The 15,617-nt window shown below is 39.7% G+C and overlaps 2 protein-coding genes across 2 annotated transcripts; one reads left to right on the top strand and one right to left on the bottom strand.

The window, feature by feature from the left end:
- Positions 1-1,379: 1,379 nt before the first annotated feature.
- On the top strand, positions 1,380-5,969 carry tm2d3 (TM2 domain containing 3). Its single transcript, XM_026174283.1, has 6 exons — positions 1,380-1,565; positions 1,985-2,071; positions 3,472-3,626; positions 3,760-3,934; positions 4,562-4,637; positions 4,755-5,969. The coding sequence occupies exons 1-6, from the start codon at positions 1,460-1,462 to the stop codon at positions 4,918-4,920; spliced, it is 765 nt and encodes a 254-aa protein (XP_026030068.1). The 5' UTR covers positions 1,380-1,459; the 3' UTR covers positions 4,921-5,969.
- A 3,452-nt stretch (positions 5,970-9,421) lies between these two features.
- On the bottom strand, positions 9,422-15,001 carry larp6a (La ribonucleoprotein 6, translational regulator a). The gene is made up of 3 exons (XM_026174271.1): positions 14,149-15,001; positions 12,272-12,470; positions 9,422-10,869 (listed from the first exon to the last, which is right to left on the bottom strand). The coding sequence occupies exons 1-3, from the start codon at positions 14,982-14,984 to the stop codon at positions 9,775-9,777; spliced, it is 2,130 nt and encodes a 709-aa protein (XP_026030056.1). The 5' UTR covers positions 14,985-15,001; the 3' UTR covers positions 9,422-9,774.
- Positions 15,002-15,617: the final 616 nt, after the last annotated feature.

Below are 15,617 nucleotides of genomic sequence, written 5' to 3'. Positions count from 1 at the left end.
ATTTTCACAACAGAAGATGTTAATCTTTAAGTAGTTTGATATCATGACAAACTACAATAGGTTTATTTTGTAGAGACAGTCTTCACATTTTTGTTAATTTTCTTTTACTTTTTTTAATGCTTCATCAGTTTATTTGTTCCAAAGTAATAACTATTGATCATGCTGTTGCTTTGGAATGAAGCCTGTAGATTAATAGGTGGCAATAATGGGAATTCCAGCTGTTATTGTGTAATAAGCAAGACTGAGCCAGCTCCTCATACTGCATGTAATAACAAATCAGGAACATACCAGTGTCAGGTGGTAAAATTTATTTTACCCATGGTTTTCCTCACTGTTTTCTAACAACTCACAGCATGCAGAACAATGTGATAGACTCGCCAGAAAGGTGATTTCCATAAAAAGTTAAGAATTTATAAAACAGAACGGACCAAAATGTTGCTAAAACATGCACCAGGGGTAGCAAGATGAAGACGGGAAAGGTTTTTGCTGCATCAATCTTAATGGGAAAGGTTCAAACTTTTATTATAGCACATTTCTGTTTAGCTTTAGTTCTATTCTAGTTTTACACTAAGGTCACAAGATCAGTTAGTTTTGAAGATTACTGTAACTATTTCAAGGCTTGTTTTTATTTTATCGGTATGATGCAGTAACAAGGTTGAAGTTAAAATGGCTGGATTTCTTTATAGATTATGATATAAATGTGATGTTTAATAATATTTTATGTTTTTAATGTTTGTTTTATACGTTTGGTAACAGGACTGCAAATCGGTCCTAGTATTTGTATTTTCTTAGAAAAGGATGCTAGCAGTGTAATTCCAGAGACTTTTGAATAATAAAATCTAGATGTATAGATAAAGGCAGCAAACCCTGAAATTAATTTGTCTGCTTTTGGTAATATACATAACAGGGTCACTTTAATTGGACACATTGACACAGTTCAAAGAGGACTGACCTTTTTCAAATTCTTTTTCAAGATTTTCAAATTCATGGGTTGGCAGAAAATGTCCTGCATTTATGGAATGGCATTAATACACAATGTATTTTGTCATGGGTAAAGGATTAAACTAATGCAGTCCTCTATCAAACACCATATATATGAAATTTAATATGATTTCCGTTGCATGTTCACAGCTTTAACTAAATAACCAAAGAACCTGATAATAGTTTTGCTTTTTTCTTTTTTCTTTTTTTTTTTTTACATTAAAGTGGCTCTTCTTCTTCTTCTTAGTCTTTTTTCCCCCTATTGCCTAACCTTTAATTTGTATTAGAATGACCTCAAACGAAAAATATTTTCAGATCTTATTTGGGGTTTTATTTTAGTGATTTTTGTTAATTTAAAACAAAGAAAGAAAACAAAACAAAAACTGCTCTATCTCCGTGCTTGAAACTATCAGAGGACTATTAGCACTCCAGTTTCCTACATGACGTGAATGCAGCTCTCTTTAGCTCTGCGGTAACAATGGCTAGTGTCTGTCAGATTTGGAGACCGGACAGAGGACGGTGCCTTAAAAGCTACGGAATTATCGCTGTATTGTTTATGGACCTTATGTTACAGTGTGTTAACGGTATGCTTACAATAATACACTTATAGATCTCGCTTTGGTCGTTACCTTTCCCCAACTGAATTAGCATGAGGTGGTTAGCTAGCAAGTTAGCATAACACTGGTTTATTTAGCTAGGTAGCAATGAAAACATTGGCTGTAGTGAGCAACACGGATTCAACATTTATTTTACAAAAACACCTTTTGTTAATTGTGTCGTATGCAAGTTAAGCTATGACAATTAACAGTTCATTGTTTATGCTAATTTGTAGCATGACAGAACATGTCAGCGAGTAGCTTCTGTGTAGTAGCTTCCTAAAATTATTGTAAAGCAATAATTAGCACGTTTTATTAAAAGAAAAACCAGTGTCTCTAGCTGCTTACGCGTGTTTAGACTTCTAATTTCTGTTCAACCATATATGACCTGTCCGCTTTGTTGTCAGGTTCCCTGAGCACAACTAATGTTGAGACCCACTACACAAGAGATGGACCTTTCATCACTAGCCCGGTGGTCCCCGATGCAGCCTCAGGTAAATATCAAAATTAAACATACTGACTGTAACGTTATTTATTTAACTGTTTTTTTTTATTAATAATGAATTTATATATTGTGTGGTTTTTAGTTTACTGTTTGTAAACTAAAAAACAGATTGACTAAGGGCCGCATTCACAACGGTTACTATTAGAGTTTCCTGAACTCCAAATTTAAATCTTTGAGTGTGAGTTTTTGAATAGTAGTCCAAAATGAAGCTAGAAAAACAAGTCCTCGCTTGGTTCAAATAGAAATTGAGGATTCATTTGTATAAAGAAGTTATGTGACAAGATGTGACTTGTACATCAAGAGGACGTTCTGTTTAATATTTTTTATAGCACTTAACAACAAAGAAATGCGGCTCTATTAAGCAGTAAGCAAGCTCAGTTTTCCATTAATAACCTGTTAACCAGGACTTTCAGTTCATGCCTCATGAATTGAACTCAAACCCCTTTCTTTAGAGGGATGAAGGCTGTTCTAGGGCAAAAAGCATGGCACACCTGTCACAGGTTGATGCTGGATTATTTGAAATGTATTTTAAAGGTAACATTTTCTTAAAGATATTGGTAAGATTTCATTGTAGCACTGCTGCTATTGATTTTGCTCATACATCAGGATTATTTATCAATTCCCTAATTCAGTCTTATTTGTAAGGGGGGGGAAAGGGTAGACCTAGACACTTTTTAGCATCTATACAACATTATTATTTCTGAGTCTGAACACAGGATGGAAACAGCATGAGACTTGGGGGTGCTGAGTTGTGCTGTAACATAGCAGCACTGATTAAAAAAACAAAAAAAACAAACAACCAAGCTTGGAGAAATACAATTGCGATGGACTTGACATATTTGAAGTTGGTTATTTCCCATGCTTGAGCATCACTATAAATTTATATTTCCTGTATGTAATGAGATTGTAAACTGCAGGTTTTTACATATATTTAAGAATGTCCATGTTATCTGGGAACCTGAATAAAATGCAGTGCAAAATCAGAGTAATACTGCCTACTTCAGACACAATTAATTTCCATTGTCTAAGTATTGCATGTTTTTTTTTCTTTGTTAACCTGCATATCATTAAGTAAAGTCTTGATCTCAACCAGAATTTGTTAAGTTCAACAACAGCAGCAACAGTTTTCCTTTACTGCCCAGCATGCAGCTATAATGTAGCAATCAAGACTAAATAGCTTTGCTCAAGGACTCTTTAATGGCCTGCCCTCTTTGAAAGCGGAGTATTTTTAATTTTGCCGCCACAGTCTGTTATCACAAGTCACAGCCTGTTGCCACCACCAGCAGCCAGATTTAATGAAAGCCTGCTTACTTTGCACAAAATATTTATTATTCATGCTTGAAAATGTCTTAAAATAGATAATGCAACTTTGTGGTGGACTTTTTGTAGTGTTTCCTGCAGATGAAGACACATCCAAATGTCCTAGTGGGGGTTTGTGTCACCGCCTGCCAGCTCATTGCATTCAATGCGATTACCATCTCAAGTGCACATATGGCAAACCAACTTTATTTACCTGTAGACCCAAAAAAGGCGTTCACTGCATAGTGAGTAATATTGTCAAATATTCTTGTCTGTAGTAATTCTGTACCATCTTTATCTGTTTGTTAAGAGGGTTAGTAAGGCTTCAATTTGGGAATTGCTGTGTAGTGAAATTTATTTTCTTCTTTGTATTTACAGGGAGAGTCTGGACAGCAGCAAACCAATTTTTCTCTCAATATCACCTGTCAGTTCTGTTGGCAGCTGGACCCTTCCCAGTATCGCTGCACAAACTCCACCAATTGTATGACAGTCTCTTGCCCACGCAAGCGCTACAATGCCACCTGTGATGTCTTAGATCATGTACATTGCTTAGGTATGATCAAGGATCCACTATAAAGCCTAATTAGGTTCTAAAGTCGTCAGTTAAAGTCATGCAGTCTAGAGCAGCAACTGTTTTGTCCACAGCATGAAGTTAAACTGGTTTTCATTCATGGTTGCTATTAAAGGAAAACTCCTATTCAGTCAGGACAATGTTAGTCAAAGTATGATTGTTATTTCATCTGCAGTAGAGCTATGTTTGGGTTTTGTCTAGAGAGCCCTTATGGTTGCTTGGCCATTTTTGGAAACCGCACAGGCAGGTAGAGCAGCAGAGCAGGACCTCTTCACAGAATAAAACATCTGTGACAGCAGACATTTAAGTCAGAAACACCATAAAGTGAAGAAGCTGTGGTTGGGGTGGGTTGCAAAGCTACTTGCAGACACAGCAGCATTTGTATGCAGGCTGAAGCTGCTTAAATAGGATAGCCCATATGCGAATTATCAGCAGGATGGAAACACATCAGCGGATGTGAGCTGGCATTAAGATCAGCTGATTGGCGAGGATTTATTTAAATTTCCACATGACATTTTTGATGTAATGTTTGTTGTATTTTCAGTCAGCTTGTTTAAATTTTGCTTGTTTGTGCATGAAAGCATTCACTATGTCTTCACTTCTTTTTAGGTAAAAGACGTTTTCCAAAACGTTTATTTTGTAACTGGACTGGTGGATACAAATGGTCAACAGCATTAGCACTCAGGTAAAACTGACAGTAATATTAAAACCATTACAACAAGCTTAAATAATGGAAATGTAAAGACACGTTATTGATTAGGATATGTGATGAAACTTATTTTTTTTCTGGTTCCTTCCATAGCATTACACTTGGTGGTTTTGGAGCGGACCGGTTTTACCTGGGCCAGTGGAGAGAGGGTCTGGGCAAACTGTTCAGCTTTGGAGGCCTAGGCATTTGGACTTTGATTGACGTCCTTCTAATAGGGGTTGGTTATGTAGGACCTGTTGACGGTTCTCTCTATATCTGAAGCAAAGCCCTGGGGACATGGCTGGCTTTGCTCTTCACACTGCTTCACTCTCAAAGGACTGAAGAGCTGAGATGCTGTGTTCTTAGCACATTTGGCTGGCTAAGCTCGCTGTGTAACACATCTTCATCCCATCTGCTAACAAGCAGGAAGTGTTTTCTTCATCACACAAATGATGATTCTACCCACACAACCATCAGATTGATCCCAATCATTTTGCGTCCATGTCCTGTTGAGATTGCGCAGATGGTGCTGTGCAGGAGTATAAGGAACCGGTAATTACCTCTGTCCAGTTTCTTTGACTTAACTAGTGGTTAGGCTCTGTCTTGCTGATAGGTACCTGTGGTTTCCTGTGGAGCAACGCTTTTCCATTGGAGTTGTGCATTGCTTCTCTCTTATTGCAAGTTAAATGCTTTAATAGGGGTCAAATGGTAACCATGGCCATGCAGAATTTTATAGTGTCACCACACAAAGGACAAATTGAAAGGTGATATTTATATCCTGAAAGTATGAATGTGCAGAAGGGATTTAAGGCGTTTTTTTTTTATTGATTGTCATTTCAGTGGACAACCTGAACAGTTATTTCAGCATGTACTTTATTTCTTCACCTACATTCATTCAGCAGTGCAGGTCACACCTGTAAGAACACTCTCCAAACAGGGGTACATTTTATTTTATAAAAGTTCATATGTTTAATAAATGAAAGCTACTATAGTCTCACAACAGCATTGGGTAGTAAACCACAAGGAAGTAGTGTAACTGTCTCTTCCTGCAGCATGTAGTTGGATTTCAGTTGCAGAACAGATAACAATCGGTGTATGATTGTGTTTGTGATAAATATTGAAACGCTTGAAATGTGCTGCAATAGCAAACTCGGCTCCTTGTGATTTCCGTGTTGGAGATATCCTCTGCATTTAAGTGGCAATTTTCTGTGAAATCGTCATCATCCTTTACAGAAGTCTGTGTACTAACACTGTAAAATCTTTTAATTCACCCACATTATGTAAATATGTTTTATGTGTCAATTTAAGTTGGTTTTTTTTCCTCTGTAAGGGCACTGTAAATTTTGTTTTTTAGTTAAGAAAATAAAATTGTGAAATATTTGTTTATCAAATGTACACAGCACTGCTAACCAATTCACTGTGCATGTGTGTTTTTTAAATGTATTTATAGTGTATGGTAACACCAGAGAATTTTGAAAGGAAAAATAAGAGGTGAATATTGTCAGTTGAAGGGCCACACAAATATACTGACATACTCAGTTGATTACAGCAGAACTACAATTACTTGAACAGGACAGTTTCTTTATATCTATATATATATAATTAAACAGTGAAAGGTGCCAGTAACCTTCATTACCCACAGGTTTGTGACACCAGGAGGGTAATGCAGTGGCCAGGCAATGTTCCCCTTTTAATAAAATATCATTAAAGAGCCCATAAACAAGGCACTGAATAGCTGCAGGGGACTGTAGCTAAAATGTTTATCCAGAGGGTAATGGTTAGTTCAGTTAATGCATTAGGCTGTAATTCTAAAATTGATATAAATATATATGCAACCACGTTACATAACAAGGTTTGAAAAAAAATGAAAGAAAGGGGGAAAAAACCCAAACATTTCCTTTCTAGCAGGTTCTTGGGCTTTGATACGACTTTTCCAATTGGTTGCTTTGCTGAGCGTTGTAAATTTACTCCACCCTAATTCTAGTTCCCCAGTTTTTACTCCACCCACTCGTAGTCACTACAGCTCCCTCCCACAGACTGATGTAAGTGTTTGTCATCTTCTCTGAGTTGAGGAGGAGACGTCTAGTGATTATTTCTTCTTGGAGAGCTGTAATTTAAACACCAACCAGAGGCTTTTCAACTCTGCATCCATAATATACTCTTGATAATATTTGTTCCTACTGACTGCTCCAGCCTTACCTCAGTTTGAATCATGCTGTACTGTTACATACTCACATTAATGGATTTATCTGGACTGTGAACTTGATGGGTACAATTAGTCAGTGGGTTTAGCATAGATAGGTAATGGTGTAAATGTGTGCAATATGACTACATGACTATATGGTATAGGCTTTTAAAACCATGTAAAATAACTAGCAATGCAATGATGGAGTAATTCAGCAGTATACTGCTTAATTCACAGTGGTGTTACATAAAGTTATACAATACTTAATACATATGAAAAGCTGTGAAGTTTTATTCTTTAACAAATGTACTCTCCACATCCTTCTAATTCTCTCAAGTCCTAAATAAATAGCGTAATGACCTTACTAAATAATTTTATTCATATGTAACTGCACACTGCCCAATTACAAATAATGGCCCCTGTGATAGTTGGTTTTTCTATTATCTGTCTTTATCCTATTTGGTGTAAGTATGAAACTCTCCCTAATGGTTATTATAGAGAATCATCATATGAGAATAATAGTTTAATCTTGTGGTACTTTTCTCAAACAGTCATTATTCTCACTGCTAACATTAACAGTTACATGGAGTTGAGCCAAAATATTATCTGTTTAAGGCAGACAGTATCACGACTTCCTAATTTTGAATTGCTAATCATGCAAAGAGAACAAAAGTTTATTCATCCCTCTCTTACGCAACCCCACTTAGTCCCATTGCATCTCTGAATTTTAGAGCATAGTCCCTGAACCTCTGCATCCAACACTTGTGTCCTCCCATTGTGCTTACTCCTACAGGAAATAAGATTTCTAACAAAAACGTGGATCGACAGAATGATGCAACCACATGAATTTAAAAGTCGTAACAGCTCTACGAGCATCCAACAGCACGGTCCCTTCTTTCATATCTAAATGGTTGCTCAGAACTATTGGAAACCGCCTGAGGACAAGGCACAAATTACATTGCTCATAAAAAGTAATACCCACCATTGTATCTTTTCATTTGGCTTTGCAACAACATGGGATCACAATGGAGTAATTAGTTTTATACAAATGAGCAGAGATGATTTATCTGTGCAAAAGGGAAAACAAAGCTCTGAAATATCTGAATTGAGGACAAACAATTGGTTTTGGCCTCCTTTGTTCTGATATTTTACTATTGTGGTAGGAAGTTGTTTTTGTAGTCATTGAGTGGCTAGCAATTTTCAAATACATAAAATCTGTATGTAAAATGCAGAAAAGGAACATCTGCAGGAAAAATGTAACTGTATAAGGAAAGCAACATGGACATGCTTCTCCATAGCAGACCCTGAAAGGCTTGTAAAAGAATGTTTACATAAACTGAGCAAACAGACAAAATCAGGGGGGGGGGGACCATGCTGCAGTGTACAAAGAAGACAGATGTGATATTCCCCAGCAGACAACACCAATCACCAAGCCAAATTTAGACAGGAATGTACTAAAACAATGATCCTGTCCAATAGTCACTTCAGAATCCAAACCTCTAATTAAGATGCTGCGGAAAGACTCGAGAACAGCCGTTCACTTGCAGTCGCTGTGCGACCTGACAGAGTTAAGTGTATGAATGGTATGTGTATGAAAGGTTGTCTTAATCTAAATTCAATGGATAGTTTGCATATTACCATAGCAAGATGCAATAAATGATCAGTAGTCTAGTAAGTACATGTTGCATTTTTTAAAATAATCCCCCCATGTTTCCTTTTCTCAGATGGTTTGTTATATATCCATCCAATGATAAAGTCATAGGATCAAATAATCCAAAAAAATGTAATCATCCTCCCATCTGTGCAATTCATTTAAAAAACAAAAAAAACCCAACAACTTGAATGAGCCAATTTTGCTTTCCAAGTTTGGAATAGCTTCTACAGTCTGGGCACAGTAACAACATCTCACTTAATCCTGCTCACATATTGAAGTCAAAAATAAGATTAGTCGTGTTCATTTGAAATGACCAAAAGTAATGTCACAAAAAGAACTCAGGCAGAGTGCATATTTAGTGATTTATTTGTACAATAGGAATTGCAGTGTACAAATACCCCATCTCAGATGTAAAGGCAAGAACATAAGAGCATCTATTCTGGCCGACCTGAAAATCCCTCAAACCTCATTGTGGGCTTAGACTGATGAAAACATGGCAAGGAGAAGTAAAACTTAAAAAAAAAAAAAAAAAAAAAATAAGCAGCAACAATCAAGCAGCTAACTGCTGAACATGTATAGGGATAAGGAGAACCTTTCCAACCAAGTGTACCAAAAATAAAAATAAAACAAATTTACAAAAATAATGTCCAATTTGAACATTCCAATCTTCGTGGCAGTGGAGCAATTATGGCCTCAGTTTAAGTAGTTTGTAAAAATGGAACTCACATTAGACAGACACAGAAAAGGCATATGGCGATATCTCTATCAAGTCCATGTGCCTGTGAGACTTACACATTTATACGCCATCCACAAACAAGATCTTTTTTTTTCCTTTTTTAAACACATACAAGAGGACAAGACAATCCCCCCCCCCCCCCCCCCAACTTAAAAAAAAAAAAAAAAAAAAAAAGAAAAAAGTAAAAGAAAAAAAAAGTAAAAGAAAAAAAAAATTGAATCCTTTCCCCCAGGTTACCCCAAGTAGAACAAGCTCTCATACAATGGAGGTGGCATGGTTCACGTCAGTGGTGTATTCAAAGTTCTCTCTCAAAACAATATTAATTTACATTCACTCAAATTTCCATTAGTAAATCACTAATGTTACCATGGTAACTCAAAATGTTGTATAAAAATATAACAAAGACTCAAAACTGATGCACTAAAAAAAAAAATTATATATCTACACAGTCTGAAATGTGGGGTGGGGCTTGAGCAACATGGCCAAGAACTGTTTAAACTTCCAATATCTCATTTTATTTCTGGGGGGGGTCAGCGAATACATAATGAGGCTCCACATATCAAGTCTGAGTAGCAGCAGTCTTTCCCCTCTCAATCGCCACACAGTGAAAGCCACGAGTTCCATCAGGACCCCTTGGCAGCCTCATTACTCCTGGCGGCAGGCCATCAGCATTCTGGATCTTTCTACCCAGCATCGGGCTGCCGACAGGGCTGCTTTCCTGTGATGCCACCTGCTTCCGCCGCTGAACCCACGGGCTCCCTGAAGGTGTGAGGCTACTGTCTGAGGAGTAATCTGCCCAACGACGTCCAGACTCAGGGCTCAGTCTACCCTCAACAGCTAAGGGAGACTTGTGGGAATGAGGAGATTTGCGCTGAGAACACGGGCTAGCACGAGGGCTAGACCAGGGGCTGTTACGTGGGGACATACTTGGACTCAGGTGATTATTCTGGAAGCTAATGCCTGCAGTGGTGGGGCTGAGCTTGTTGCACGACTGGGATTTTCTAGCCAATCTGGGAGATGTAGGGGTGCTCTCTGTCTCCGAAGAGCTGCAAGCAGAGTCGTCCCCATGATACTGAAGCTCTCGTACCCGGCTGTTTAGAGAGCGGCTTTTCCGCATCCCTCCTTCCTCACGAGGTCGTTCTTTTGGTACCTTCTTTTTAGGCGGCTTGGTGCCAATCAGAACCACTTTCAACCCCAGTAAACTGGGTCCTCCGTTCTCACTCCCTGCAGCTTCGTTGGCTTTAACAGCAGCCTCCACCTCCTCAAACTCCACAATGGCACATTCTTCAGTGCCCAGCTGAGCGTAGCGACCACTCAGCCTCTTCAGGTCAGCCGGCAGGTCCTTTCCAGGTTTCAAGACTCTAACAGAGGCAATGGCACCGTATGTTCCAAATGCTTTCAGTAACAGCTTCATCAGCTGCTCCTGTTGAGTGGCTCCTCCTTCAGCACTTCCATTATCCTTAGTGAGAGCAGCCAGCTCTGGCCACCTCTGCAAATCACTTAATAGTAGCATGCGGCTGGGCAGTGACTCGCTGGCAAAGACTGGTACTGCGGATTTACGTCGCACCTTACGCCCCTCATCATTCAGCTCAAGGATCTTTGAGTGTCTCAGAGCATAAGCAGTGGTTCTCCAGTCACGAGTTAAGTGTTTCACCTGGGGGAAAAAAAACAAACAACATCTTTGTTACAGTCATATACCCAGTGACCATCGGGTCACAATTTCAGTGAAACTACCTTTAATTATGAGTTATTAAGCTTCAGTAAAAATGGCCACGCTAACTTCAGTCTGTCACCAAGATAGACTAAGAATGTTTCACAGCTTCTTGTTAATCATACTTCCTAAATCTCTAATTATACCCATTAATTTAAGCCAAAAATTCTGACTTTACTATATTGCCCAAACTTATGTTTTAGCTCAGTGATTCTGAGCTCATGGTTGAATCAGATTAAATCAGCAAGTGCTCATCCCTTACTATAGTCAGTTTGCCATATAGTACATTCCAAACGTGTAGTGACTAGTACTCTGTTAAAGTATCTCACTATGCCTTAAACTGGTCTACAGCTGTCACTACCCAAGTACTGTACATTGCTTGATACTGCACCGAAGGAAAAATTAAACTGACTAGAGTAAGGAGTATGATGTTCTTTATCGTCTACCACATGTACTGTTGCACAGGTGTATACTTATTACATTAAAAAAAACCCAAAACAATGTCAATATGATCCTCTCAGGTACAAGTTTTGGATGTCATCAGGACAGTCCCACCCACCTGCTGTTCAAACTGTTTGCAAGAAGCAACCAGTCATGACAGTTTGCTTTTTCAGAACAGAGCCTGCACCAAGTGCAAGGCAAATAATTATTTTGAAGTGTAGCACTATTCTGTTTGAGTCTAAAAATATTGACCTGGAAAGATTTTTATTCATCAAATTCAGAATTTTTTTTTTTTTTTTTAGAAAATGCACATCAGTATTTTTCTTCTGGCCAATGTAATCTGTCAAGAGTTTATTCTATACAGAGATATTGAGTAGAGGGTAATAAATGTGTGAATGATCATGAATACAATCTAGGTTTAATCTGTGCAGACAGATCTAAAAAAAAAAAAAAAGCCAACACATCTGAATTGAGCTGAAATTAGCACAAGCTGTTGTGAATTAACGTGAGAATATCACCAAACAGCAACAGCTAGTCATGCTGACACTAGAAGCAGCCAGTCATTGTTATTCAGCTCTCACAAGCTTCTGTCACTAGGAGATAAAAATGACTTTCATCTTTAGCCATATTTCAATTCTAAGACTACCTTTTCTCTCAGCATTACTTAAAAGTTAATTTATTCATTGTGGTCAACTATAAATCACAATGTGCAACGCAACACACACTGGCTAATCTATAGTAAAACAAGACATAATTCTGAGTCTCTAGTATAAAATTTAGTATGTGATGTGTATGTTTTAGCCAGCAGCAGAAGAGCGTGTGTACTTTCCCACCTTAGTTTGATGTGTACTGAAATGAGACATTGCCGTGTTTCTAGACTACCTCAAAATTTTGCCACCATTACCTTTTTGAAGGACGTGAGCAACTTGACGCTAACAAACCCGAGTTTGTTACGTCTGACATGTTTAAGCAGGAAGGCATCATGCTCCAAGTTTTCATCAGACAGGTAGTACTCAATCTGAGTAACCAACTTCTGGATAAGCTCTGGATCCGGGGGCTGCCAGCTCTCCTCCTCCAGTTCTCCTCCGCTGGTCCCGGCACCACTGTGTGTGGGAAGATAACGTGCATCATGGCCAGAGAACCTTTTTTAGTGCGTTACCGAAATAGCAGAATGTTTCATATCCTCAACCACCAACATTACAACTGTTACACATTTTACTTTCATTAATACAATAAGCCAGAGGCTTACAAGTTTTTGGCAGTAATACAATCTTATCCTGTCATTTCTTCAAACAACATGCTGGCATGAGAAGCGTTTGACCGTTTGCTTCCCTCCTTCCTGATTTTTCTTTCAGCAGTTGACAAGCTGCGTCTCTAGCCACAGTCACCATGCCTCAGTGCCAGACCTTTACACCAGTGTCCCACCAGTCCTGAAACTGCCAAGACCTCTCCATCTGAAGGCCAGAGACACAGGCTCTCCCTCCCACATAGAATATGGTGGTTCACCACATCAACTTCACACAGTTTACAAAAACTGGTATCAACAGTGCATAACTGAAGCTTTGAGGCATAATTTGACAGCAGCCTGACAGCTGCCGTAAAGCTGCACAGTCAGGTAGCCTTACAGATTAGAGTGAGGGTCTGAATGAAATTTTGTGGATGACTCATCACCTCCTCCAGCCTCCTCCCTCACACACCCTCGCTCAGCAGCTTTCCAGCCCACTGACCATACAGCTGGCACGAGCCCACATCTTCCCCAGGATGTCAGATAAAGCACGACAAGAATTTAGAAGAGAATACCTTCCTGCATTCCTCAAATAATAGGACGAGAGGCACGAGCAAAGACAACGCAAGAGATTATTCGATAGTTATACATTTATTTTCAAGTCACTCTACACAAGTTCTCTGGAGGAATGCAGGAGGAATATTAGACTAACAAACCAACAGCTTACATTTAACACGTCCTAAAAACGATTCCTAGACCTTAACCACTTAAAATACCAGCTGTGTGAAAAACGTGCTGTAAAGCAATAGCTTGCAGGCGTTACCGAGCCCTTTGTCACACAGGTCACACCTCAGTAGCTCCAAGTAAACAAATGCTTGGTATGAAGAAAGAGATTTATTTTCCCCTTTGGCCTTTCTACCACTGACTCACTCTTTGTGCATGTAGTTCAAGTAGGGACCTTATAGGCCAGAGGATAAAAATAGCAGGCCATGACGCAGGGGAATTAGATTAAAGTGAAGGTGCCATCCTTTATCTCTCCGTCTCAGGTGTCTAGCTTTATAGCTATGATGCTGCCTACTGGTGGTTAAACACTTCCAACCCAAAAGACAATAATAATAAATAATAATATCCCTCACCCGTGTCTGTGAGGATTTACACTCCCAATTGTAAGCATCTATTTTCATCTACTGCACTCGTTGCCGGGTTTTGTTGTGCCTGTGATGCACCTGTTGGAATTTGTGACATTTCTACAATAGCCTTTCATGTGAGTGGCATTCTTATACTGAAACAAAACAGTCCAACTGTGCCAAAGCTGCTCCCGTGCTGTAATCATCAGCTTAAGAATAAAATTCAGAGCACAAAGACACTCGTGGGGTTCCAGTAAGAACTAACACAGTCACTTGTTTTACTTCCAACCTTGCTGAACTTCCTTGGAGGGAATTGAACAACTAAACTAACAGGTTTCACATTAACGTGTAGGATAGGATTTAGTTAGTTTGAGTTTTCACAGCACTAGGCATTACGGTAATTAACTTAAAGTAGCAAATAACACAAACCTCGATTTGTCATGTCTTCCGATTTCGTCCTCGCTACAGCTACCTCCGAGGAAGTCAGCATTATTGGATGTCACTTCCTCGGGTTCCTCGTCCTCAGCCGCTTGAATGGCCACTGTTATCGTCACCGTCCCCATCTCCTGCGAGAGCTGGTCCACGGTAATTACCTCATCGATGCCCTGCTCCGCCGACGCATCCGAGGCGCATTCCGTTGAGTTCACACTGGGTACCCCCACGGACCCGCTCATATTCTTCGAATAAGTAAAGGTGGTTTCACCCGGTCCCTTCACGTCCACGATTTTAGCAGCAGCAGCAGCGCCTCTCTGGAAGCTTTTAATCTTACCCGACTCGAAGGCACAGACAGGATACTGGGCGCCCAAAGCTGCACGTCGCCTTTTCGGGCACAGGTGATGGCGGAGAAGGACCCAGGGGGCTCCGAAGACGCGCTCCACGGCTCGCCAGAGACCCCCTATCCAAATCAGACCCGACGAAGGGCCCTTAGGAGCAGCGGGGCTTGTAGCAGCCAGCGAGACGCAGTCTGGACCTGGTGAGACCGACGGTCTGGAGCCTCCTTGTGCTTCTGCTTCTGCTGCTGCTTTTACTTCCTCATATGTAAGAGGCTCTCTGCTTTTGAAACGAGCTCTGGGATTGGGCCGCTGTAGCGTCTCTTCGCACTCATTCCCAACCCACAAGCAAAAGCTGACACAAAGCCAAGAAGGAGGAAAGAGAAAGGAGAGGCAACGCATGAAGGCGTTCACCAAAGCGTACATGTTTTGATTTTTAGTTTCCCCCCCAGAGTGTTGCCTAAGTCTGCGAAAACGCGAACGTCCCGGCCACATGTCTCTAAGTAGGGGAGCAAATTCACGTGTTTCTAATTGGAAAATTGGCGTGCCAAGGACGAACCCCTCCGCTAACGCTGCTAATTGGATAATAGGGTTTTAGCGTGTAGTGGCAAGCAGGAGGCAAGTTTTACAGGTACATGTCCCCAAAGCAAGCAGGAAAGTTGAACAACAGTAGCCGCTCGGGAACGGTAGAGGCGGCAAGGGGTTAAAAGTACAGATAACTAAACGTTATATTTGTTTTATTCTGTTATACTTTATTCAAAAACGATGTATTCAAGATTTGTATGCAACTGGCCAAATGTACGGGCCCACTGAAACCCACCCTGAACTGGCAGTTTAAGGTTTAAAAAAACAGTTTTATGTTCTTGTTATAGATTTTTTTTCCTGCTAAGTTATTGCAATATACTGTTTCGAAGCCATGTCAGGATTTTTACTTTTTGTTAAATTTTATTTGAAATAAGCCTCTGTCAGTGCGCCCCAGGGTGGCTGTGGCTACAATGTAGCTTGCCATCACCAGTGTGTGTGAATGGGTGGATGACTGAATGTGTAAAGCGCTTTGGGGTCCTCAGGGACTAGTAAAGCGCTATACAAATACAGGCCATTTACCATAAGTTAATCCAAAGAATATTA

Source organism: Astatotilapia calliptera, chromosome 1, assembly GCF_900246225.1.
Source record: "Astatotilapia calliptera chromosome 1, fAstCal1.2, whole genome shotgun sequence".
NCBI lineage: Eukaryota > Metazoa > Chordata > Actinopteri > Cichliformes > Cichlidae > Astatotilapia > Astatotilapia calliptera.
The sequence above is the reverse complement of the archived record's forward strand: the minus strand, read 5'-3'. Positions and strand labels throughout refer to the sequence as shown.